At 37.4% G+C, this 25,848-nt stretch overlaps 1 protein-coding gene across 3 annotated transcripts in view; it reads right to left on the bottom strand.

Moving 5' to 3' along the window:
• Positions 1 to 18,274, bottom strand: part of NSRP1 (nuclear speckle splicing regulatory protein 1) — a 58,136-nt gene extending 39,862 nt beyond the window's left edge. The window contains exons 1-2 of one of the 3 annotated variants that reach the window (XM_032848429.1): positions 18,218 to 18,274; positions 16,945 to 17,038 (exon numbers count right to left, since the gene is read on the bottom strand). In XM_032848429.1, coding sequence (XP_032704320.1) covers positions 16,945 to 17,038; positions 18,218 to 18,237 — 114 coding nt within the window. In that variant the 5' untranslated portion in view covers positions 18,238 to 18,274. Of the gene's footprint in view, positions 1 to 16,944; positions 17,039 to 17,755; positions 17,919 to 18,217 lie in introns of those variants that run through there. The other 2 variants (XM_032848431.1, XM_032848430.1) reach the window with 2 other exon arrangements.
• Positions 18,275 to 25,848: the final 7,574 nt, after the last annotated feature.

Here is a 25,848-nt window from a genome sequence, read left to right on the forward strand (position 1 = left end):
AGTGAGGTCAGGGCGCCTGGGTGGCTCAGCGGGTTAAAGCCACTGCCTTCGGCTCAGGTCATGATCCCAGGGTGCTGGGATCGAGCCCCACATCCGGCTCTCTGCTGAGTGGGGAGCCTGCTTCCCTTCCTCTCTCTCTGCCTGCCTCTCTGCCTAATGTGATCTCTATCTGTCAAATTAAATAAATAAAATCTTAAAAAAGAAAAAAATGAGGCCACTAAAAAAACAAAGCTTATGACATGCAACGCATAACTGTGGAAACATTTATAGCCATTAACAAGTTTCTTAGGAAAGAAAAAAGACTTCTCAGTAGAAGAATTTAAAAGAAAACAAATTAAGAATAAAGAAAGGTTACAAGGGGATCCGGAGCTGGCGCAGTCAGTAGAGAGTGTTAACTCTTGACCTCAGGGTTTTAAGTTCAAGCCCCATGCTGGGTGTAGAGATTACTCAGAAATAAAATCTTAAAAAAAAAAAAAAAAAGATTACAAGGTAATAACAAAGAAAAAAGTAATATAATAGAAAACTAAAAGAGTAGATGACCAGTAATCAAAAAACTGATTCTTCAAAATGTAGCAAGTGATCTAGGCAAACTTTTGTCAGGTCTGACCAAGAAAAAGGAGAGAAAACAAACTCAGGAATAAAAATGAGACAGAATTACAAATTCAGAAGAGATTTTTAGAAAACATTTTAACTACTATAGAAATTCTCTACAAATATGATTTGAATCTTGGGGGAAGAAAATGAGTGATTATTTTAGAAAATATAAATGGCCAACATTAGCTGAAAAGTAGAAATCTGAATAGTTAAGGACAAAATGCAACATATCACTTTGCAGTTTAAAGGAACATATTTTCTCTGTTAACTGAGGCAGAGATTCTTAAATAGTTTGGTCTCAGGACCTTTTTAAATACTTTTAAAAATTACTGAGGACCCAGAGGACTTTTGCTTCTATGGGTCATCCCATCAATATTTACCATATTAGATATTAAAACAAAATTTTATTATTTTTTAAAAATTTTTAAAGATTTTATTTATTTGACAGAGAGAGACCACAAGTAGGCAGAGAAGCAGGCAGAGAGAGAGAGAGAGAGAGAGAGAGAGAAGCAGGCTCCCCGCTGAGCAGAGAGCCCGATGTGGGGCTCGATCCCAGGACCCTGAGATCATGACCCGAGCTGAAGGCAGAGGCTTTAACCCACTGAGCCACCCAGGTGCCCACAAAATTTTATTATTAAGTCACTGAAAAACAACTATAAATTCATTCATGCTAACAACACTCTTATTAAAATAAATGTACTTTACAAATACATTTAGTAAGAGGAGTAGCATGTTTTATATTTTGGTGCATCTCTTTAACAGAAGATTGCTCAAATTTGCTGTGTTCAATTTGTTGCAATTCATCTGTAATGCAGCCTCTGGAAAACCCCACTGTACACTTGTGAGAAAGACAACAGTAAAAACAAATAAAGTCTTGTTATTATGAAAACAGTCTGACTTTGCAGACCTCATGAAAGGATCGTGGGGATCCCTAGGAGACTCCATATTACAACTTAAAAAGTGCTGGAGAGTGGTGATGATTGCACAATGTGAATGTACCTAATGCCACACCTATAAACAGTTAAATGAGAAATTTTATGTTATGTATATTTTGCCACAACAAAAAAATAGCAAACAAAACCCAGCTGCACATATAAAAGAATAAATACTTCAAGACCAAGACATTTATTCTAGTAAAGCATGGTTTCACTTTAGAAAAATCTATCAATGTAATTCACCATAGTAATAGATGTTGAGAAAATGTGGTAAAATTCAATCCAAATGCCTAATAAAAATTTTTAGCATTCTAGATTGGTCAACTTCCACTAATTTATCCTGTGTTAACAAACAACATTAAAATCTCATGGCTTATAGCATAAAGATTTATTTCTTGCTCATGCTACGTATCCATTACAGATGGCTTGTAGGCCCATACTGTCTTCATTCCAGGTTGAACGTAGTCTCTATCTGCAATAAGCTGTTCATATGGCAGAGCAGAAAAGCACCAGCTAAATCACGAGATGGCTCTGAAAGTTTCCGCTCTAATATAGCTTATCAGTTTCACTCACATTCCACTGGTTATACAAGTCTCATGGATAAGCTTAGTATCAAGGGCACAGTGTATTCTCTCACACGGAGGATTATCTGATAGAGAACTCCGTAGAGATGGACCCAGTAAGCAGGATTACCCAGTAATTGTAAACAAGAAGATTTAAAAATGATACACCTACAATAGAGGGCAACTTCTCCAATTTGAAAAAGGGTATTTACCATGAACCTAGAGCACACATAACTTTTGCAATATATCAGAAATAAACACTGAGAAAAATACAACAATAAATTTAAAAGATCCCAACCAAGCATATGAGCTATGAAGTCAATTAACTATGTGATCTTAGGCAGGTTAAACTCTCTGCCCATTTACTTCCTCAACTGTAAAACGAAGATGACAACATCCTATTTCAATGATTCTACAACATATTTTTTCATCTTTTAATGTCTCAGAGATTGGTGACATCTTAAAAATAACAGTTATCACCCAGGAGGCAATAATGATGTGCCAAATGAAAACCTTTCACTGACACTTTCTGATACCATCAAGAAAGTATCACTAACAAAGCCATCTTAGGTTTAACAAAACATGGTAATATTTAATGTTACTGTGATGATTACATGAACTAATTAATACACAACACTTAGGGCAATGGCTAACAGCAAGTACTCAATAAATACTATTTTTTCTCATTCTTTGTCCTACTATATATCAAACCCAATTATAATGTTAAAGTAACTGAAATAAAACTGCACTGGAACAGGATTAGAGAAAGAAATCAATGGAACAGAACAGTCTAGAGAAACAGACCCACATATTTATGGGAATTTAAAATACAATAAATGAGCCATTTTACATCACTGGGAAAGGCACAGAGCGGCAGTTCTCAGTTCTATTACCAATACCCTTCTTTTATAGGGCCCTTTTATCTATATTGAAATGAAACACACGGAAAATAAACTTTCTACACACAATTTTTAAAAATTATATACACATTGCTTCTTTTTCATGAAGTTTTGGATACAAACATATATACACCCATAAAGAACTATAAAGAATAAAGGAAAGTAACTTATAATGGAATATAAACTCTATATATGTAAATGCATACACACATCAGAAGACAGGATCAGAGTATCATTCTATCATGTAGACTCACTGTAATCACCATTAATGTTACAGATACAAATGCTGACTATAGAACTAATGACACAAATACCACCAAGTGACAATGGTGACAGTGACTGGATTTTTTTAAATGGTGAACCCTTTGTAAAAGTTCTCCCCACCCTCCATCCCCAGTAAAATTCTAAACAAAATAAGATATAATCTTCCCTCCATCTACAAGGCTGTCAAATTAGAAGAAATTTTAGCATACATTTTGTCATGCAAAAATAATACTTTCTAAAAGTATTTAAATTTTTATTTTATTAAAATCTATTTAATAAAAATGTACAAACCATATTTTGTGTTTATGTGCAAAAAGAACTTCAGTCTAGCCTCATAAAATTATAGTTTTTCATCTATATAAAGGTTCAGAGGGATCTTACCTATATGGATGGGGTCATGAGATACAGAGTATCTACATTCTCTGGCCCACATCAAAAACTGGTGTCAGTAATACTCTCAAAAACTTCAATAAGCAAAAGTCACTCCAAAAACTTCCTAACGCCCCTCTTCAAGTAGTGACTCCTCCACTGAAAACCCTTGGAATAGACTCTTCAAAAAAAAAAATATTCTAGGGGCGCCTGGGTGGCTCAGTGGGTTAAAGCCTCTGCCTTAGGCTCTGGTCATGATCCCAGGGTTCTGGGATCCAGCCCTGCATGTGGGGGGGGGGTGTCCTCTGCTCAGCAGGGAGCCTGCTTCCTCCTCTCTCTCTGCCTGCCTCTCTGCATACTTGTGATCTCTGTCAAATAAATAAATAAAATCTCTAAAAAAAAAAAAAAAATTCTCGACAACTGGATACCAACTTTGTTGACAATTAATAGCCCCATCTACTCAATATATTCCTAAGTCACCGCAAGACAGAGCTGTGTAATTTCATATGGTAAAAACCATGTCTCAACATAACTTCTATTTGTGTTCCTTTCCCAACTAGTAGACAGGATGGAGTCTTTGAAGTCTGTCTTATCTCTGGCCAGTCTCCCAACTAACCCTTTTTCTGTTGCTTCTGAAATCCATTCTCTCTTACTTTGAAAATTCCATTATAAACAACCTACCTCTCAAAGGGAGGACATTATAATGTTTAAAAGCATAGACTCTGGAATCAGGCAGATCTTCTAATTTCAAAATTCTTATTACCTAGGTACTCTGTGTGATACAGACCAATTTACTCTTTGACACCTTAGCTTTATAAACTCTCTTTTCCTTTAGCTTCTTCCCTTCCAGCTTAAACATGCATAAATCATTGCTACCCTAAGAAAACAACAAAAAGGAAGATTCTACCAACTCCACTATTATTCCTTAATATTCCTTATCATCTCTATCTCTTCTCTCTCTTTCCTGTCAAATTTCTTCAAAATAAGACCATCAAATTAAATCGAATGAGTTACTGGGTGTGGTGTATAAACAATGAATCTTGGAACACTGAAAAAAATAAAATAAAAAATCAATTGATCAATCAAATGAGTTAACAGTCAGATAATAAAACAATAAAAGGGATGTAAAGGGAGACTGTAGAGCTAAGAAAAGTTATTGAGAACTGAAACAATTATTAGAGATAATAAATAAAACAGCAAAAACCAGAAAAGACATAACTGAAATACTCACAAAGGTTTAAGATAATAATGGTTAATTCAGAGAAAAAAGACAAAAATTGAGTTTTCCCCAAATATGTGTTTAACTCTCTTACCCTACCTGGCTTTACTTTTTCTTGGTTCTTGTCACCTTCTAAATTAACATGTAATTTACTTATCTGTTAGATTAACTATTACCTCTCTTCGTCCCACAAGAATGTAAGCTCCACGCTGGCCATGGCTTTGTTTTGTTCACTGGCACAGAACAGGAATCACTAAATATTTGTTGAGTGAAATAAAGAATAAATGCACAATGATATGAAAGATGATCCTCCAAGAGCCTAGTAAATGGATGAGAAAAAGTATAGATACGATGACAGCAAATTTCTGTGCAATGAAGAAAAATTAGATATTTAGATAAAAAGCAACAATTCATTCCAAGAAAAAATTATTCAAAATAATTTGCACCAAAACACACTAAACTTAAAAGAATAAAAAGAAAATATCCACTAGTTGTCCAAGCCAATAAAAAAGTAAGTCATCTAGAAGACTTAAAAAAAAAATACAGTATTATACTTCCTCTCAATGACTAATATCTATAAGGTTTTGAAATAAATCGTTATTCTAGAAGTAGTACACCTATTCAAATAGATATTTAGGTAATAAAAGCAATAAGCAATTATTCCTTAATAATTAAGAACTTCAGAAACAATGCCCTTATGAACACATGTTAAAAAACTATTCAACAGGGGCGCCTGGGTGGCTCAGTGGGTTAAGCCTCTGCCTTCGGCTCAGGTCATGATCTCAGGGTCCTGGGATCGAGCCCCGCATCGGGCTCTCTGCTCAGCAGGGAGCCTGCTTCCTCCTCTCTCTCTGCCTGCCTCTCTGCCTGCTTGTGATCTCTCTCTGTGAAATAAAATAAATAAAAATCTTAAAAAAAAAAACCAAAAAAACTATTCAACAATGAAATTAAGCCGAAGACCTCAGAAATGGAAAGCACTGGTAAAAAGACTACTGAATGCACCAAATCAGATTTAAAAACAAATCAAATATTCTAGGAATAAAGGGATGGCGATGGATTAACTTCAAAAAACTAAACAAATAATAAATTTATGCTGATGGATGTTAAAAAGATTAAAATTTAATACTTATTTATAATAATTCTTAGTACCAAAACCTTACAGCTCAAACATCACATTTAATTATAAAACTTTATAAGCAACTCCCATTAAAGTCAGATGTGTAACAAGAATGTTTCTATCATTGTTTTCTATTTAGCACTATACTGTAGTTTTCATAGAATGCAGTAACAGCACACACATAATCACAGAAGAATAAGACATATCAATGAAAAGAACTAAAAAGAGACAAACTCAAAAGAAATCATCAAGCTATAGATCTATACAGGAACTAGAATTAAATCAACAAAAAAACCAGAAGCTGTCACAGGTACTAGTAATCATAACTCACAAAAAATTCCCTTACACAACAGCAACAAGGGCTATAAAAGTACCTCGATAAATCAAAGATGTGTGTGACCCCAATTGAAGAAATTTTCAGACTATACTCAAGGACATATAAAATACCTGAACAAATAAAGACATATGCCATCTTCATATACCTTCATCTTAGGTATATATACTAAAATACCAGACTATCAATTCTCTTCTAAGCAGACCTATAAAACCAATTCAAGTCCAATCAAAATTCCTCATTTTTTCAATATGTACCTGAAAGTGATACTAAAATTCACTTGCATGATCTAAGGCAATTATTTATTTATTTATTTGAGAGAAAGAGAGAGAGCATGCGCTGGGGGAATGGGTAAAGGCAGGTCGATCCCAAGACTCTGAGATCATGACCTGAGCTGAAAATGTTCAATTGGCTGAGCAACCCAGGCGCCCCAACCTAAGGCAATTTTAAAGAATCAAATAGGACAGGGTAGTGGAAAAGAGGATGAAAAGAACAGTAAGACAATTGATGACTTTGTAGGTCAAAAATAAGAATTCTAGTCTCCATCCTAGGAGCAATGGGAAGTCAATAGTGTTTATAAAACCAGTAAGATGACTCTATCTGGAGTGTTCCAAAATGTACTAGAGACACTTAAAAGATAACCTGGGAAGTCACTCAAAATGGCAAAGCATGGACCAATAAGACTTCTCTTTTTCATACTGGCAAAAAATTGTCAGAATCAGGTTTTTTTAGAACTCTGGAAATTAACTAATGGCTTAAAGCTTTAAGTCTAGGGAGCATTTATTCAAGAACAGCTGAATCTCAGTAAGAACTCTGTTGACATTTTTAACTTTCCAGATTTCCATCATCCCCTCCCTAGTGCCATGGTAGTCTAAAAACAACAGCCCACAATCATGGCAGAATCCAGCAATCTAGCAGCCACTAGAGAAGGCAGAATGGGGTTAGAGATCCTTCAAAACCCCTATCCCAGAGAATTACTGGATATGTCTGGTGGTTCCCTTAAGACACACCACTCACAGGGCTGCCTTTATTTGACTTGACAGAGTGCCAAAGTAAAACGGACTTTTCCCTGGGGGTGTCTGTCAAAAACAATCATAGACAACTGCTGCACATCAGGGCTGCCTGCGGCAGTGCGTAACAGTTTTAAAAGGGAAAACAACAGGCTAACCAAAAAGCTTAAAAAGAAAAGTTGAGAAATAAGATATTCAAGAAGAAGCTTTGAAAGCTTCCCATATCCAGGGGATCATGAAGTCCACATGCATATAAGACATTTGTGCCAGATCAGGAAAGACCTGAATCAGTCCTAAGCTCTCACAACTGACCCTGAGGCTCTGCAGAAGCAAAAAGTAAAGGCTAAAGCAAAGTTGTAAAATGCCTAGTGGTGTACTGTAGACATACCCAACATGCATACAAGAGCCCCCTTGGCAGACTGAAGACTTATTAGTTACAAGTATTTAAAGAAATCTCTATCAAATCATTAGCTAACCACTAAGCTAACCAAGCAACAACTCTAGTGGCCATACACAACAAAAAAATACATAAACTTCAAGAATTACTTCAGAAAAGTCACTATATAAAAAACAAAAACAGCAAAAAACCCCCAATAAACCTTGGAAAGACAAAAGACTCTGGTTTCCAGAGTTGCCACATTACAGTATTTTAAACTTCAGATCCCAACCAAAAATTAAGAGCCATGCAAAGAAACAAGTATGATCTACACACAGAATGTGTTCAAAGAATTAAAGGAAACTACATCTAAAGAACTAAAATCTGAGAACAATGCCTCACCAAAGAGAGAATACCAATAAAGAGACAGAAATTATAAAACAAAAAACTCTGAAGTTGGAAAATAAAATAATGCTTATGAATTATATTTCAGATCAAAGACTTTTTAAAAATCACCCATGTGCCAACGTAAGTAAATTTGGCTAAAAATGCATAGATTTAAACATAGTATTCATAAATTAATTTTACACAACTACAAGGACTCATGATTAACACCATCATTTCCTTCCTAAAAAAGATAAAAAATTCCTACTTCATCTCATCCATTATCTGGGTTCTCTCAACTACTTCTTTAATGTTCTCATTCTATTGGAAGATGAAATAAGAATAGAAAAATTCTCAGGGCACCTGGCTGGCTCAGTCAGTAGAGCACGTGACTCTTGATCTAAGCCCATACTGGGGGTAGAGCTTACTTAAAAACTAAGTAAGTACAGAATTCTCTTGTCATCTCTCCCACTGCTAGCAGAATTCTATCATTTAGTACCATCTTCTCTCCTCTTGCATTTTTTTTTTTTACAAGATCCTATTTATTTATTTGAGAGAGAGACAGAGATAGCTATAGAGAAGCAAGAGAGAGCACAAGTGGGGAGGAGAGGGAGAAGTAGGGAGCCTAAGAGGGGGCTTGATCACAGGACCCTGGAATCATGACTTGAGCCAAAGGCAGATGCTTAACCAACTGAGCCACCCAGGTGCTCCGTCTTCTTCCATTTTCTTATGCTTCTGTTTCACTCGTGTATAGCAAGTCTAGGGATGCGTTTTTAGCAAAACTGCACAACTACTTTAAATCCCTCATTGCCTATACTGCTGTTAAATATATTCAGTATCATGAATTTATCAGGAATTCATTTTAATAGTATGAGAAAAGTATAAAAAAATTCTTAGTGATCATTAAAATAATATAAATTTTCTGCCAGTTCTGTATATAATATGCTGTTATATTTATATAAAACTGTCCTTTTAACTGTATCAGACTATATCCGGAAAAACAGAAAACTGTATGATTATAACTGATGAAAAACCACAACTGAAACTTTATTGATTCAGATGTACTACTATGTTGAGATGGATTAATATTTTAACTTTTTCTTACCATTAGCAAACCAAACCGGCTTTCAACTAAAATAGGATTAGTTTCTTCATTAGAAAAAACAGACCTATGAAGACTACTTCACTAGAAAATGCTTTTAAAAGACTGGAATTAAAGTGGAGAAAGATTAAAAAACAGTGAAAACACTGAAAGTATATCATGTAACCCAGTTACTAATGTTTCTAACTTCAAGAATATACAATTATGGTTACCCTTTTTTTAAAGCACTCATTTCCTTCTATTCTTCAAAATTACAATAATATATATAATTTAAAAAAAAAAAGCCACAATGGGGTGCCTGGGTGGTTCAGTCGTTGGGCATCTGCCTTTGGCTCAGGTCATGATCGTGGGGTCCCAGAATCAAGCCCCACATTGGGCTTCCTGCTCTGCGGGAAACCTGCTCCTCCCTCTCCCATCCCCCCTGCTTGTGTTCCCTCTCTGTCTCTCTCTGTCAAATAAATAAAAAATCCTTTAAAAATAAATAAATAGGGGTGCCTGGGTGGCTCAGTGGGTTGAAGCCTCTGCCTTCGGCTCGGGTCATGGTCTCAGGATCCTGGGATCGGGCCCCGCGTCCGGCTCTCTGCTCGGCGGGGAGCCTGCTTCCTTCTCTCTCTCTCTCTCTCTGCCTGCCTCTCTGCCTGCTTGTGATCTCTGTCGAATTAATAAATAAAATCTTTGAAGAAAATAAATAAATAAATAAATAAATAAATAAATACCACACACTATCATCCAAAAAAAGTAACGGGTTTCATTTCTTTTTCTTTTCTTTCTTTTTAAAAAAAATTTTTATTTATTTATTTGAGAGAGAGACAGAACATGAGCAGGGGGGAGGAGAGAAAAGAGGGTGAAGCAGACTCCCTGCTGAGCAGGAAGCCCAATGATGCACGGCTTGATCCCAAGCACCAACTGAGCCACCCAGGCGCCCCTCATTTATTTTTGTTTATACATACACATATAGCTTTCTATGACCATACATATTCAGTTTTGTATTCTGCTTATTTCACCTTACTTTATGCTTTTAAGTAGTCCCAGTACTGTCTCATTATGTCTTCTATCGGATAAAATGTGTTATTTCCTTTTATATTTTACCATGATTTAAAATCTAAGTATCTTATGGAAAATGCTTATCAAATTCACCATTAATTTTTCTTAAAAAATATTTTTTCAATTATAAAACTATTGTGGAAAATTTGGAAAATACATAAAAATATAAAAAACCACCACTCATCAGTACACTACACAAAGACAACTAACATTAATATCCTGAAATGCTTACAAAACCAAAAGGCAACTAACAGAATGGGAGAAGATATTTGCAAATAACATATCAGATAAAGGGCTAGTATCCAAAATCTATAAAGAACTTGTCACACTCAACACCCAAAGAACAAATAATCCAATCAAGAAATGGGCAGAAGACATGAACATTTTCTCCAAAGAAGACATACAAATGGCCAACAGACACATGACAAAGTGCTCAACATTACTCGGCATCAAGGGAAATACAAATCAAAACACAGTGAGATACCACCTCACACCAGTCAGATGGCTAAAATTAACAAGTCAGGAAACAAAAGATGTTGGCGAGGATGCAGAGAAAGGGGAACCCTCCCACCCTTTTGGTGGGAATGCAAGCTGCTGCAGTCACTCTGGAAAATAGTATGGAGGTTCCTCAAGAAGTTGAAAATAGAGCTACCCTATGACCCAGCAATTGCACTACTGGGTCTCTACCCTAAAGATACAAATGTAGTGATACAAAGGGGTACACGCACCCCAATGTTTATAACAGCAATGTCCACAATACCTAAACTATGGACATCTAGAGTCTAGATGTCCATCAACAGATGAATGGATAAAGAAGATGTGGTAGGGGCGCCTGGGTGGCTCAGTGGGTTATGCCTCTGCCTTTGGCTCAGGTCATGATCTCAGAGTCCTGGGACTGAGCCCCGCATTGGGCTCTCTGCTCAGCAGGGAGCCTGCTTCCCTTCCTCTCTCTGCCTTCCTCTCTGCCTACTTGTGATCTCTGTCAAATAAATAAAATCTTTACCAAAAAAAAAAAAGATGTGGTATTCTCACATACACATATACATACAATGGAATATTATGCAGCAATCAAAAAGGGAAATCTTGCCATTTGCGAAGACATGGATGGAACTAGACTGTATTATACTAAGCGAAATAAGTCAATCAGAGAAAGATAATTACCATATGATCTCACTGATATGTGGAATTTGGGAAACAAGGCAGAAGATCATGGGGGAAGAGAGGAAAAAATGAAAAGGGATAAAACCAGAGGGAAACAAACTGAGGGTTGCTGGAGTGGAGGTGGGTCGGAGGGATGTGGTGGCTGGGTGATGGACACTGGAGAGGGTATGTGCTATGGTAAGTGCTTTGAATTGTGTAAGACTGCTGAATCATAGACCTGTACCCCTGAAACAAATAATACATTATATGTTAATAAAAAATTTAATAAAATTTAAGAAAAAAATTCTGAAATGCTTTACTTTCTTTTTTCCTTTGATTTTATCTATAACAATTTTGTATATATATAGCATCATACTTTTACTATGGAAGGGTGGACCAGTTCTAAGTTTTTGCTATCATAAACAAAGATTTTTGAATACCCATAAATCATAACACAAATTTGATAATTTCTTCAAGAGAGAATTTTAGAAGGGAAAATACAGGCAGTTTGTCTTTGATACAAAATCAAGCTTTTAAATCTTTCTAACTTCAAGAGTATTCAATTATGGATATCTTTTTTAAACATTCATTTCCTTCTATTCTTCAAAATTACAATAATAATATGTATAATTTTTTTCAAAAATAAAATAACCACATGCTGTCATCCAAAAAAATAACAGGTTTCATTTATTCTTTTTTTTTTTTTTTTTTAGGGTTAACTTGACTTTTAAAGTTGACACAAATTTGCAAAACTGCTTTCCAAAAAGGGGCATCAGTTTACACTAACACAAGTGGGAGCACCCACTTCACCAAAACCTTGCCATTACCATTTTTTTAATAGATTTTTATTTATTTGACAGAGAGATACAGAGAGAGCACAAGTAGAGCAGCAGGCAGAAGGAGAGGGAGAAGCAGGCTTTCCTGCTTATTGGCAGGGTATACGCTCCCTGCGTATTGGGCAGGGAGCCCAATAAGGGGCTCAATCCCAGGACCCTGGGATCATGACCCGAGCCGAGGGCAGACGCTTAACGGACTGAGCCACCCAGGCACCCCACCCATTACAGTTTCGTTTCGTTTCGTTTCGTTTCCTTCCTTCCTTCCTTCCTTCCTTCCTTTCTTTCTTTCTTTCTTAAGATTCTATTTATTTATTTGAGAGAGAGAGATAGAGCACAAGTAGGCAGAGAGACAGGCAGGAGAGAGAGGGGGAAGCAGGCTCCCCACTGAGCAGAGAGCCCGATGCCGCCGGATGGATCCCAGGACCCTGAGATCATGACCTGAGCCAAAGGCAGAGGCTTTAAACCACTGAGCCACCCAGGCGCCCCATTACATTTTCTAAAAGTATTGCTAATATAGTAAAAAACAGCAGCTTACTGTTGTCCCAATTTACATCTCTTACTTACACTATGATGAAATATCTTTAGTGTATATCAGATATTTCTTTCTTCTATATTTGTCTATAAATGTGTTTTCCTCATTTTCCTGAAGTATTAGTGTTTTTATAAATGCTTTTACATCTTATGAAAACAAATGCTTAACCTATGAAAGTATTATACCATGGCTTCTGAGAGACTCAAAGTACAAGTTATTGTTATCATCCACCACTTTCTGACATTTTTGATACATTTATGAAAAACTAAGTTAATAAACATTTGCTATCTAGTTTAACTTAATACTTCTGTGAAGAAATCAAAGAGTTCTGTATCTTCATCCAACCTGAAAATTGTTGCTTTTGGATAAAGACACAAACTGCAACAACTTTCAGGTTGTACTGATCATACTTCTTCATGGCATTATGAATTACTGTGCAAAACAGGATCCTACAAGAATACTGTCTAGAAATAAGTATTTCAATTGCCAAGATTAAAAGGAAAAGTCACTGTGCTCTGCAAAATGAGCAAGTATTTAGTAGTAAGAAATATCTAAAAGGAAGTTTCTTGTTTAACCTGTCATGCAACACCTATTTTAGTCACTGACCATCCTGTAACATTTGTGAAATACTACTGGTTATCACAAGTGCTTCTGAGAACTGTGTAGACCAAGGGTCAGCAAGTTATAGCCAAATCCAGCCACCTCTCCTTTTGTAAATGAAGTTTTATTAGAATATGTTAATTAGTCATGATCATTCATTTACATATTGTCTAATGGCTGCTTTCACACGAGAGCAAAGTTCAATAGTTGGCCTGGCAAAGCCCAAACACCTACTGCCTGGCTCTTTACAATACAGACAACTAAAACATCCAAGTAAATAATTTTACTTTGTAGTACATGTATCAGCATAGATATCCAGATCCTAACTCATGGAGCTCATACGCTAGTAGAGTGACAAGACTTGTATGCAAAGAACTTACATCACAAGGTATAAAAAGCTAAATGCTAAGAAAAGGAGAGTAAGAGAAAATGGATAAGATTGCTTCCACTGGCGGGGCACCTGGGTGGCTCAGTCGTTAAGCATCTGCCTTCAGCTCAGGTCATGATCCCAGGGCCCTGGGATCGAGCCCCGCATTGGGGTGCCTACTCAGTGAGGCGCCTCCTTCTCTCTCTCTCACTCCCCCTGCTTGTGTTCCCTCTCTCTCTCTGTCAAATAAGTAAAAAAAATCATTAAAAAAAAAAAAAAGATTGCTTCCACTGGGGAAAATAAAGGAAGCACTTTTGCAATGGGTTTTGAAGGACGGAAAGACTTCTAGTGTGATGAAAAGCAGAGTTGCAAAAAAACTACACTCTGCACAGAGAAGCACAGTTAGGGAACAAATGCTAGTAAGCATTTTGAAGCCAAAGCTAGTGAAGGCTTTCAATGTCAGGACTAGCAGTTTAGATTTTAAATACAATTAGGCTCAAAAGCAAGATAGTTACAAGTGAATAGAACTGTGCTTTAAAAGGATCAATCTGTCCATAGTATTTCAAATTAATTTAAGGAGACAGGTGATAAGGAAACTAGTTACAAAGCTATTAAAATAATCTAAGTGAGGAAGGTGGTGGCAATGACACTGGAAGAGGATACACTTGGAAAAATGGAATAAACACATTACTATCACAGCAAAACCACTCAAACACTTATGATCAGACAACAGCATCTGGAAACAATATTAATCTCTTACTCATACACAGTAAAAACTCCCATCTCCTCTGCCTCTGAACAAACTAATTATTCCTAATTAGTTCTGATAATTTTCAAAAGAGGAACCACTTAAATACCACTTTCCCACATTTAAACTAACTCTGAATACAAACACATATTAAAATTGAAGTCATTTGCTAGGGCCCCGTCTGCTGGACCTCTGGAAGGAAAGTCTGATCTTAAATTTGGGTTCTTAAATGCTTCTGAATTGCTGTAAATAACAATGGATTTGCTTTGCAGCAGCTCTTCTCCAGGTATATAATGCCCTCTTTTGGAAGAAAACCATAGTATATCTTTCTCTATATTTTCCAAAGCACTATAACTTTATTGTTGCTTAAATTGTTAAATTTTAAATAAGAATTCTGGCATTCAGACCTCAAATATTTAAATTTACTTAACTAAGAAATTTACTTCTCAATGCTGGAATTCATCAGACTCATCTTTTTATTGATAAGATGTTATAATGAAAAACTTTTATATTTGTTCACTAAGAACAAAGCTGCAGCTTTCTTGTCAGTTGGCTTCTGGCTGAGCTCTACCAATGGAAAACAAAGATGATATACTGGAAGGTGGGAGAAAGGGAAAAAACCAAGTATTCCTCTCTGCCTTTTTCTCTACCTACCTAAGACATTAATCTCCACAGTGGCTTCAGCTCCTTCTGGAAGACTCTAGTTCCCAGGTAACCCTAGCCCTTGGCTTCCAGGACCTATATCCTACCTGTATCCTTCCCTTTATCATTACTTGCTCTTACTGCTGCTGATCTCTGGGTTGCTTCACCATCCTCTTTTTGGTTTCTTAAGTCTTTTATTACTTATGTACCCAATTCTCTGCAAGAAATCCCCCTAGGAAAAAGAAGGGAAGAAGGAAGGGAAGGAGGGATAGACGGAGAAAAGAAGAACAAACTGGCCTAGCCCTAGCTTTTCTGGTTCTAGTATACCCACTGCCCACCAGCCTCATTTCACAATGCAAAAGGAAGAGCAACAATGTGTGTAAACTTTCTAGACCGCTTGTGTACACCCATCCTTCTCAAATATTTCGCTTTGTATTACATGGTATGCCAGGATGTGAAACTACAGAATAGGCATGTCCATGACTGATGACTTTAAAAAAAAATTTAAAAAAAAAAAAAAATATATATTAAAAAAAAAAAAAACAAAAAACTAATGACAAGGGTGCAGTCAATTCAATGGAGAACAGTCTTCCACAAATGATGTTGGGACAACTGGATACCCTATGCAAATAATAAAGTAGAACCCTTACCCCACACCCTATACAAAAATTAACTCAAAATGGATCACAGACCTAAATTTAAGAAGTAGAACTACAATACAGGCATAAATCTTTGTGACACAGGATTAAGGAGTGATTTCTTAGGTTAAGACACAAAAGTGTAGAAACCTATTATAAAAACTAAATTGGACTTTCTCAAAACTGAACTTTTGTGCTTTAAAGGATACTACCAAGAAAGTGAAAAGACAACCCAAAGAATGGGAGAAAATATTAATAAACTGTATCTAATAAGGGACTTGTATCTAGAATATATAAAGAAATTTTACAACTTGTAAAAGCACAAATACTCCAATTTTAAAATAGGTAAATGATATGAACAGACATTTCTCCAAACATGATAAATATATGGCCAGTATCACTGGCCATAGGGGAAATGCAAATCAAAATCATAATGTGATAGTTGTTCAGGGCGTAATGTAGGGAAGTAGACTGCATCTGGAGCCAATTTCCTCAACAGAAGGAAAGCAATAAGCAAAGAAGTATCAAATACGTTCAATTACCTATCTATGCTTTATAAAATAATAAAAACTGAAAGAGAAGCTATCTTTCTGCCAGAACAAAGGAAGTACCAGATTAACGGACTCAAAAGTCTTTAGAAATACAGAAAATGACTCAAGTATTAGATAAGAATATACATGGGGTTGTTTCTGCTATAAGCTGTGGATTTCACAGGAAAACACTGTTTTGGCTGCTAAAATAAAAAATACTCATATTAGATATTATTGTGGTACTACCAATGGTACTTTCAAGAACTACCATAATTATACCTGAGCAATTACATGTAGCAGACAATTAATAACCACAAAAGTAGTCTTAGAAGAAACTACTTCACTAATAAAAATTTCTAGGCAATGGGTGACATCTTAATAACTCACTTTCAGGGATCTTTACACTAACAATTTATCACATCAGTATTAATCAGTATTAGCTATCTAAAACAACTTTGTGTAACTGCTTAGAAATAACTGAAATTCACAACTTTAAAAAAATCTTAGATTATCCGTGTACCACTCATGAAGAAAAAAAAAAAATCAGTGAGAAGTCTTTCTTTAAATATTCCTTTTGATAATTCTATAAATTATTTGATTATTCTGTAAATACCTAAGGCAAGAAAAGACATCAAATTCACAAGTTCAATTAAAAAAATTATATTTCTAACAATGCAATAGAAAAACATAGGTTCCCTTACCTCATCATCATCATCAGAATCATTTCCAAACACTGATGGTTTTTGCAAAACAGGGTGCAACTGCTGTGCTTTCTTTGGCAAAATAAGCCCATACCTGCATTTTTTTTTTTGAAATAGAAATTACACCATTATACTTAAATGTTAAAAAATAATACATCCACTACCTCTTCCAGATGGAAGCTACCAAGTCAAAACATGTCAAATAGCTTATGAACACATAAGATTTTTTCTGCTTTTCAGTGATCTCAAAATTCTAATGTCCACTAAGATTTTCTAAGTATTGCTTTTAAGCAATTATTTGCAGGTAAAGACCAAATTCAAATACCATATTAATCAAAGAGAATTAATTGAAGACTTCAGAAATGTTTTAGACGGTGAAGTAACAGTAATGTTTTAGAAAGAACACGTTAGTGGAAAGCTCAGTTTATGCCCACTAAAAATTAGAAAACACTCTAAATTATCCATGTGGTCGAACAAAAAAATATCTAGTCTTGTTTTGTTTTTCCCTACTGGATACTTACATAGTTTTAAATAAGTTATTGGATAATGTCACCCACGAGAATTTTTAAAAGATTACATTAACTGAAAAACCCAAGTAGCCATGGACAGATGCCCCTTACACTCTATCGAACTCATGAGCATCTCAGAGAACCATGCCATCAGATCCAACTCATTTAGCTTCTCACGTTTTGGCCTTTAAAATGCCGAGATCACGGGAAGTAAGGATTATACATCAAAGGTAAAACTTCCAAGAACACACAATATTTGTCTCTCTTGCGGCAATGTATACCCCAATTCCCTATATGCCTACCCTTTTCTGAGGTTTCTCTGCACAACATTCCTAAAACAAGAAGGGAGGGCGGGAATCAGAACTTGAGCAGCCAAGGAGAACAAGGCCCTCTAAGGAAGCCAGGAATGGTCTCTCTTCTCATTGCCCATGAAAGCATCCAACCAGGGAGAAACTCAAGCGCGGGGTAGGAAGCAAGACTGAGGGGCCTCAGACCGAGCTTTTGGAAAATAGAAAAGTCTCGCTCTCTGCCCCTCAGCCTAACTTCCTTTATTTCCTCACAAGTTTCTCCCTCAAACTTCGGGCTTCCATCCTGGAAAATGTGTGGGGGAGGGGAATATGTTCCTCAGGATCTCTCGCTTCTCCCCGTCTCTATCCCTGACGGCACAAGCCCCTTCACTTCCAGCGCACTTTTTCTCCTCGGCCAAAGACAAAGTCGCCGTGATTTTCCATTCCCAGCCTAACCCTAACTCCCGGATCACTCACTGCCTGCCCGGAATCGCCATCTTGCTCTCGTCTCCGCTGAACGTGGCCGACGTCGACGTCACGCAGACGCAGACGCAGACGCCGACGTCGTCTCGTAAACTCTCGCGCGGATTTGGGAGGTCTGAACCAATTGGATCCGCTGAGAGTCCGGGTTTTGAGTTGCTTACGCGCTGTAGGGAACCCAGTCCTACGGTCTTCGTCTTTGTTTGGAAACCAACTGACTGTCTTGAAATTAATGCGAGGAAAGGAATGACAGTTCTAGCCAGTAGCTCCCGAAGTGTGGAGCGTCACCCGGGAATTCGTTAAAAATGTAAATTCTCTGGCCCTTTCCCAGACCTACTGCATTAGATGCATCCCCATCCGGGATGGGGCCCAGCCATCTGAATTTTAACGAACCCTCCAGGGAACTGTGATAATCACTCAAGTTTGAAAAACACTGCCCTAAGGCTATCGATCCCCCCCCCCCCCCCCCGCTGAGGTATTCAGTGTGAGTATACCTGGCCCAGGGTTAACTTGGCAGAAGATAAAAACCTGTACGTGAATACTGGGCATATACTCATTGGACGAAATGATTCATAACATGGTGGTAATGCTGGGTATAGAAATCAAAATCATATAGGATCTATGTACATTTTTAAATCCAGTCACACTCCGTCTGTTCATTCACTAGCACTTGGCCCATTCCAACTAGTCTTACAGCAGCCAAAGATATCTTTTCAATTACTGATAGAAGGATGTTAAAATCTCCAACTATAATTGTGGATCTATTTCTCCTTTTAATTCTCTTGTGTTTTGAAATTCTGTTATTAGGTATATAAACATTTAGGATTGTTAGGTCTTCTTGCATTGATCTCTATACCGTTAAGAAATGACTCTCTTATTTCTCTCAATGTACTTTATCTGATATTTATACAGTCAGCTTTGTTAGCATAGTACATCTTTTTCCATTCTTTTACTTTTAACTTATTTTAATCCATTTGTGTCTTTATATTCAAAGTGGATCTCATGTTGATAGTATATATTTGGGTGTTTAGAACATTTTCTTTAAAGCGATTAGGAGTATGGTTGCAGTTTTTCTATTTCCCCATCTCTTCTTTGTTCTCTAGCCCTCCCTGCTTTTTTTTGCCCTCTTTTGGATTAATCAAGGAATTTTTATGATTTAGCTTAAGATTTTTATGATGCAAACTCTTTGTTGGCTTACTGGCCATACTTATTTTTTTAGGTGTTGCTTTGGAGTTTCTCATATACACCTTTAATTTGTCTCAGTCCGTCTTCAATGATGACTATACTTCTCTATGTATAATTTAAAAAACCTTACAAAAGTATTTTCCTCTTAGACTTTGTGTTACTGTTTTCACACATTTTATTGCTACCTGTGTTATAAACATATAAATTATTTTTGCTTTAAGCAATTATCTTTCAAAAACATTTTTAAAATAAGAAAAATATTATGTTTAACCACATATTTACCATTTATGTGTAGGTGGGATTTCTTCATAGTATAGCCATTCTTTTTTTTTTTTTTTTTTTTTAAGTGGGAAGGGTCTAGTGGAGGGAAAGCGAGAGACTCTTAAGTAGGCTACACAATCCAGTGCAGCGAAGCCCATTATGGTTTCAATTTCACCCTGAGATAATGACCTGAGCCAATATCAAGAGTCAGATGCTTAACTGACTGGGCCCCCCAGATGCCCCCCCAGGCATTCTTTTTCAAACAGCTTTGTTGGGATATGGTTTGTAATACATTCAGGGAGTTGTGCTATCATCACCACAATCAATTTTAGAATACTTTTAATGCCCAAGAAAGAAAGCATGTATCTATCAGTCAGTCATTTTACCCTATACCCTTTGACCCTGGGTAACCAGTAATCTACTTCTGTCTCTTTGGAATTGTAGTCCTAATCCGTTTTTGCTCCATGTACCTTGAAACTCTGTTATTAGATGTATAAATACTTAAGATTGTTATGACTTCTTAATTAATGGAGACCTATTTTTCATTATGAAATGACCTTCTTTATCATGGTAATATTCTTTGCTCTGAAATCTACTTTGGGTGCTATTATTCTGGTCACTCCGCCACTCTTTTGACATTAACTACTGGGAAAATCAAAAGATGTTCAGAAAAGGAAAATAGTTGTAATTTACTACATGACTAAGCCCTAAATAGCATACATAATCACAATAATGCAAACGCTAAAGATCAACATATTCTAATTTAAATTACAGTGTAATATATTGGAAAGAATGGAGGAATGGGAAATGTTTATGTGTTTGTGTGTGTGTGGACACACATGCTGGGGAAGAAGCTAAATCTTTGTAATGCAAACTGGGAGGCTAATAAATATTGCCTAAGTCAGGGAAAAAAAAAAAGTGTAGCCACACAGTATGTTATTTCACACTGTGGAGGTACATGTCAAAACAAAAGCCAAAATAGAAGTTGGGAAACTTTTATAATTTTATTTATTCATTTTTATTTTTTTTTTAGATTTTATTTATTTATTTAACAGACAGAGATCACTAGTAGGCAGAGAGGCAGGCAGAGAGAGAGGAGGAAGCAGACCCCCTGCTGAGCAGAGAGTCCGATGTGGGTCTCAATCCCAGCCAAGACCCTGGGATCATGACCTGAGCCAAAGGCAGAGGCTTAACTCACTGAGCCACCCAGGCACCCCAGAGGTTGGGAGACTTTTTATGCCAAGGGTCAGATAGTAAATATTTTGGTTGTGTGGGTCTTAGGGTCTTAGTACCTGTGGCAGGTATTCAGTTATGCCCTTGTAGAGCAAAGGCAGTCATAAACAATTGGGCATGGCCTTTCCTTCCCTCCACCTTACCTTTCCCTTTCCCCTCCCACCCCCCCTTCCTTCCTTCCTTCTTATCTAGCTATCTATTAAATAAACTCTACGCTACATGTGGGGCTTGAACTCAGGACCCTGAGAACAAGATTCACTTAGTCCACTGACTGAGCTAGCCAGGCACCCCTTGGCATGGCTTTTCTAATAAAACTTTATTGTAATAGGCAACTGGCCAGATTTAGCCTGTGGACTGTGTATTAATTCCTGAGCTAAAGGAATTGAAAATAGTTGACTCAGAAATAAGAAAAATAGGGGTGAAGAGGGACTGAGAAAGGCTCTGGTCTTAAAAGGTATAATAGGATGACTCTTTAAACGATAAGTATCTGTTATTTTGCTTAAAATAAAGAAGAATCAATAAAGGGTAAAAATAAAGCCCCCCTGCCAAGACTGTCTGCCTCTTGCTTAAAGAGACTGAATGCAGAATTAGTTACACAAAATTACCCAGCTCAATATGCCATATATAATGTGAGCTTTTGAATTACTGTATTAAATCCTGTATTCTCCCCTTGCCTTTGGGATGTTGCAGTGAAGCAATTGTGAGATTTTTCCCAAAGGTAGAACACCGATTTCTCAGATGCAGTGTTTCAGAGAGTTCAAGTTCTTCAAACACTTGGCAGAGTTTGCAGCAATGGTGGTACATGCAGCAGTGAATCAGAGACACAGAGAAGCCTCCTAACGTTTTGAACCCAAGTTTGGGAACTTTAATTGAAGGTGCTGAAAGGACAGAAGCAGGGTAAAGCCAATAAGAGATGGTATCATCACTACCATACTCCTGACTGTTACACAACAGAGAATTCTGACTAACTTAGACTTTCAGAAATAAGACCTCAAGAATAAAGCAGTTGACTAGAATTAGATCCAGGGTAACTGCAGGGTCCTTAGCACCCAAGATAATGGATGTTCCATTTAATCTTTTGACATTAATGTTACTTATGTTACTTCCTTACTCTTTTAGTCTCTGCTGCTTTTTATACCCTCTCTGCCTTTTTGTGCATTCTTGTCCCAAACCAAACTACCCATTCTCTAAACTTGTTCTCTACCAACAATTTCTGCTAATTTTTACTGTCTGGAAGGCAGTTTGCTTTAATTGTTTAGGGCCTGGTATGACACTTTTTGGTCTCTCTAAATACTTACCCCCTTCTAGCCACTGCTCCTATTACTGTTTCCCAGTTTGGTTTATCCATGGTATAGTTACTTTCAATATTAGACCATTTCACAAATTGGTTTCCCTTTGAAACCAATTTGTGGTTGAAACCAATTCCCTTTGAATTAGGGTCAACCCTAATTCAAAAAGCTGTGGCTGGAGAGTCGGGGCCACAGAGAACAAGATATGGCCACCAAGATGTGCCTTACTAGTTGTGGTCTATGGGCAAGACAGTCTAAGCCCAGGCAGTAAACTGAGGGACGGTAAGATAGAGTTATAGAGCTAATGACTAGGAGACAGAACACCCTCTGAGGATAATTACCATGTCTATGGACAAAGAAATAGGCAATATTTAATTTATTGACATTATCTATTAAGAGAAGTCTTTATAATAAAATCATATGGGAGAGAGTAAGAACACAGAGTTAATGATGTAGAGTGGGGTTAGGTGGGAGTAGCATTACATAAAACTCACATGAGAAGAATGAAAATTCCCTAAATTACCTGCAAAGATCTTTGGAGTCAGTGGATTGGAGATGTCTATGGAAGTTAAGGGTAGCTGGTAGCTTAATCATACTTAGATTAATGGGGAATCAGAAGTCAATCACAAGAAACCACATACTGTATGATTCCATTTATATAAAATGTCTGGAATAAGCAAACCCATAGAGAAAGGAAGATGAATAGTTGCCTAGGGCTTGAGTGGAGGAAAATGGAGAGCGACTACTAATGAGTATGGGGTTTCTTAAGGGGGTGATGAAAATGCTTTTCAATTGATTTTGTAATGGTTGCAAGTTCTGTGAATACACTAAAAACCATTGCACCGAACATGTTAAGTCGGGGCATTATATTTTATGTAAGTTGTATTTCAATAAAGCTGTTAAAAGAGGCAACAGGAACTTTTCTAAGATTCCTGAAAGAATTTCTAAGATTCTAAGAATCTTAGAATTTCTAAGATTTCTAAGATTCCTAAGATTTCATTGTCCTGAAAACTGATTGTTGTTTCTAGACCAAGGAAAGCCATAATTAAAAAGGAAAATGGTCCAGACAAACAGTCTCTCCTTTGCTGTCCTGGCCGCTCCTCCCTTGCAGTATATTTAATAAAGTTCTAGTTCCTTTGTTTTGCCTTGGGGGAATTCTTTCGTTGCCTGCACCACGAGCCTCCACCCAATCTGGAAGCCCCACATTTTGTGGCCTAAATGGAGAACCTCTGCTGGGTTGAGAGTCTTCCCAGATTGTTTTGGAATTTCTTGGGACTTTCCCTCAGTGGACCAACTCTAGTGCTCCTTGGGGGAACTGACAGCCTTGGCGAAGGTTACTCCTTAGTGAGGCTCTGAAGCCCCCAGGGGAACCCACCAGACTGTCCTTGCTGAAAGGGTGAGGGATTTTCCCTCTTGTCCTTGGGAAGGATCCTTCTCTCGCTTTCTTTTCTCTCTTTGGCTCTTAGGCAGTCAAACCCTAGTACTCCTCAGACATCTTAAAATCTCTGGCCAGGACGGCTCCCCAGTTTGGTCTAAAGGTCTGAGGGCAGAGAGGTCAAACTGCCTGTGCCTGTGACGGCGAAGGACCCCTTTCCTCTCCCCTCCCACTCCATCCCCCTGAGGTCTGTGTTCCTAACATGCGTGCAGTAAAAACTTGTCTAGGGGAAATCTGTACACATTATGGACTGGGCTGGGACCCTTTCCTGATACTGGCTGACTCAGCTGCCTTGCTTCTTTCACCCTCCACCCCCTTTTTCCTTTGTTCTCTTGGATCCAGCTGCCATTCTGATCTACAGGCAAAATACGTTCCTATGCGTCTGAGTAAATCCAACAATTATATATACAAATGATGATTCCAGCCCATGCCATTGGAGGGTCCCTTCCCTCTAAATCCCATGGACCTAGCCACCAGGGAATTTCACTCAAATCTCATATCAGCACAATATAATACCATGCTCTGGTCTATAACTGCATAGAAACCCTGATGGCCCCACAAGCTTAGGTAGGGAAAGCATGTTTCTCCCCATCCAACGTGAAGCTGCTACTGAAGATGAGTCTTCCACTCAAATGCCAAAGACTTGTCATCATTGATCTGTCAGGGGGGGATGTCGAGGCTGCTTATAGGCAACAGGCTTGAGGAATGGAAACCCAAGAAAGCCAAAAGGGCCCACAGTGACCACTGGGCTGAATGCAAACAGGCTCATTAAGCCACTCACCTCAAGACAGCCATAAGCCTTAGCTGACCAATGGGCTACTTAAACTGGACATAGTTACCAAAAAGGAAGACTCCATATGTTCTCATACTCCCATATGCCCCCCACCAATTTAGCCCCTGCCACTATGTCCTGGTAGACAGTCTCTCCTTGCTCGCTGCTCCCTTATAGTGTATTCAATGAACTTCCATCCCCTTTAAATTAAAAAAGAAGAAGAAGAAAGAAAAAAGAAGAAGAAAATGGCCTGCATGATTGACACCATACAGTGTCCTCATTACCTGTAAGCTATAGGAAAGAGCGCCAACAAAAAATCTAATCAAGTCTAACCTTCTGAAATATATATATATATATATATATATATATATATATATATATATATCTCACTGTAGGTAATTCAATCTATTCAAATTATTCAAATCAGCCTATCCAATAAATATATTTAAATATAAATCTATATCTAAATTTTGTCAAGTATGAATAACATCCTCTTCGCTAAAAAAGTAAGCTTCTGGTGTTATGGGATAGTATGTTACTTGAAAGATTATTAAATAAATCCAATTAGTCTTTCTTTTTTTTTTTTTTTAAGATTTTTTATTTGTTTATTTGACAGAGAGAGATCACAAGCAGGCAGAGGCAGGCAGAGAGAGGAGGAAGCAGGCTCCCCGCTGAGCAGAGAGCCCGATGCAGGGCTCGATCCCAGGACTCTGAGATCATGACCTGAGCTGAAGGCAGCGGCTTAACCCACTGAGCCACCCAGGCGCCCCTCAATTAGTCTTTCTTTTTGGTTGCTTAATTTTATTTTTTTTCAAAGATTTTATTTATTTATTTGACAGAGACACAGTGAGAGAGGGAACACAAGCAGGGGGAGCAGGAGAGGGAGAAGCAGGCTTCCCACAGAGCAGGGAGCCCAATGTGGGGCTCAATCCCAGGACCTTGAGCTGAAGGCAGACGCTTAACAACTGAGCCAGTCAGGCACCCCAGTTGCTTAATTTTAAAGTAGTTTCCAAAAGACTGATAACATGGTCATTAGCCTGGTAAAGGTTGTCAAGTGTTAGTGACATATCTGAGGTGCTGGCAAAAATTAGGAAAGATGAATGCTAGGCCCCCCTGCTTCTTACTAGCTATTTTGACCTAAGCAACTCACTCTTTGAGCCTATGTCCTAACTTATAAAGTAGAGATAATGATATTAGACTGATATTAGACTGACTACCTTACAGGATCAAATGAACTGTGTGTGAAAATACTTCAAACAAGTTAAAATCCAAGCAAATGTATATCTGTTCTCAGTTAAGCTAGATGCCATTTAGTTTGCTTAATTCCCATGATAATGGTTAAGAAGGTAGCATTCTGCAAAAATGTTCTCTCTTCACTGCCTAAAATGCCATTTGTATGCACAGTGGACTTGCCAAGCTTGTTCTGAAGCCATCAGGATATGTGGCTATCAGT

This window comes from Lontra canadensis, unplaced genomic scaffold (genome assembly GCF_010015895.1).
Source record: "Lontra canadensis isolate GAN:19392208 unplaced genomic scaffold, GSC_riverotter_1.0 scaffold204, whole genome shotgun sequence".
NCBI classification, from domain to species: domain Eukaryota; kingdom Metazoa; phylum Chordata; class Mammalia; order Carnivora; family Mustelidae; genus Lontra; species Lontra canadensis.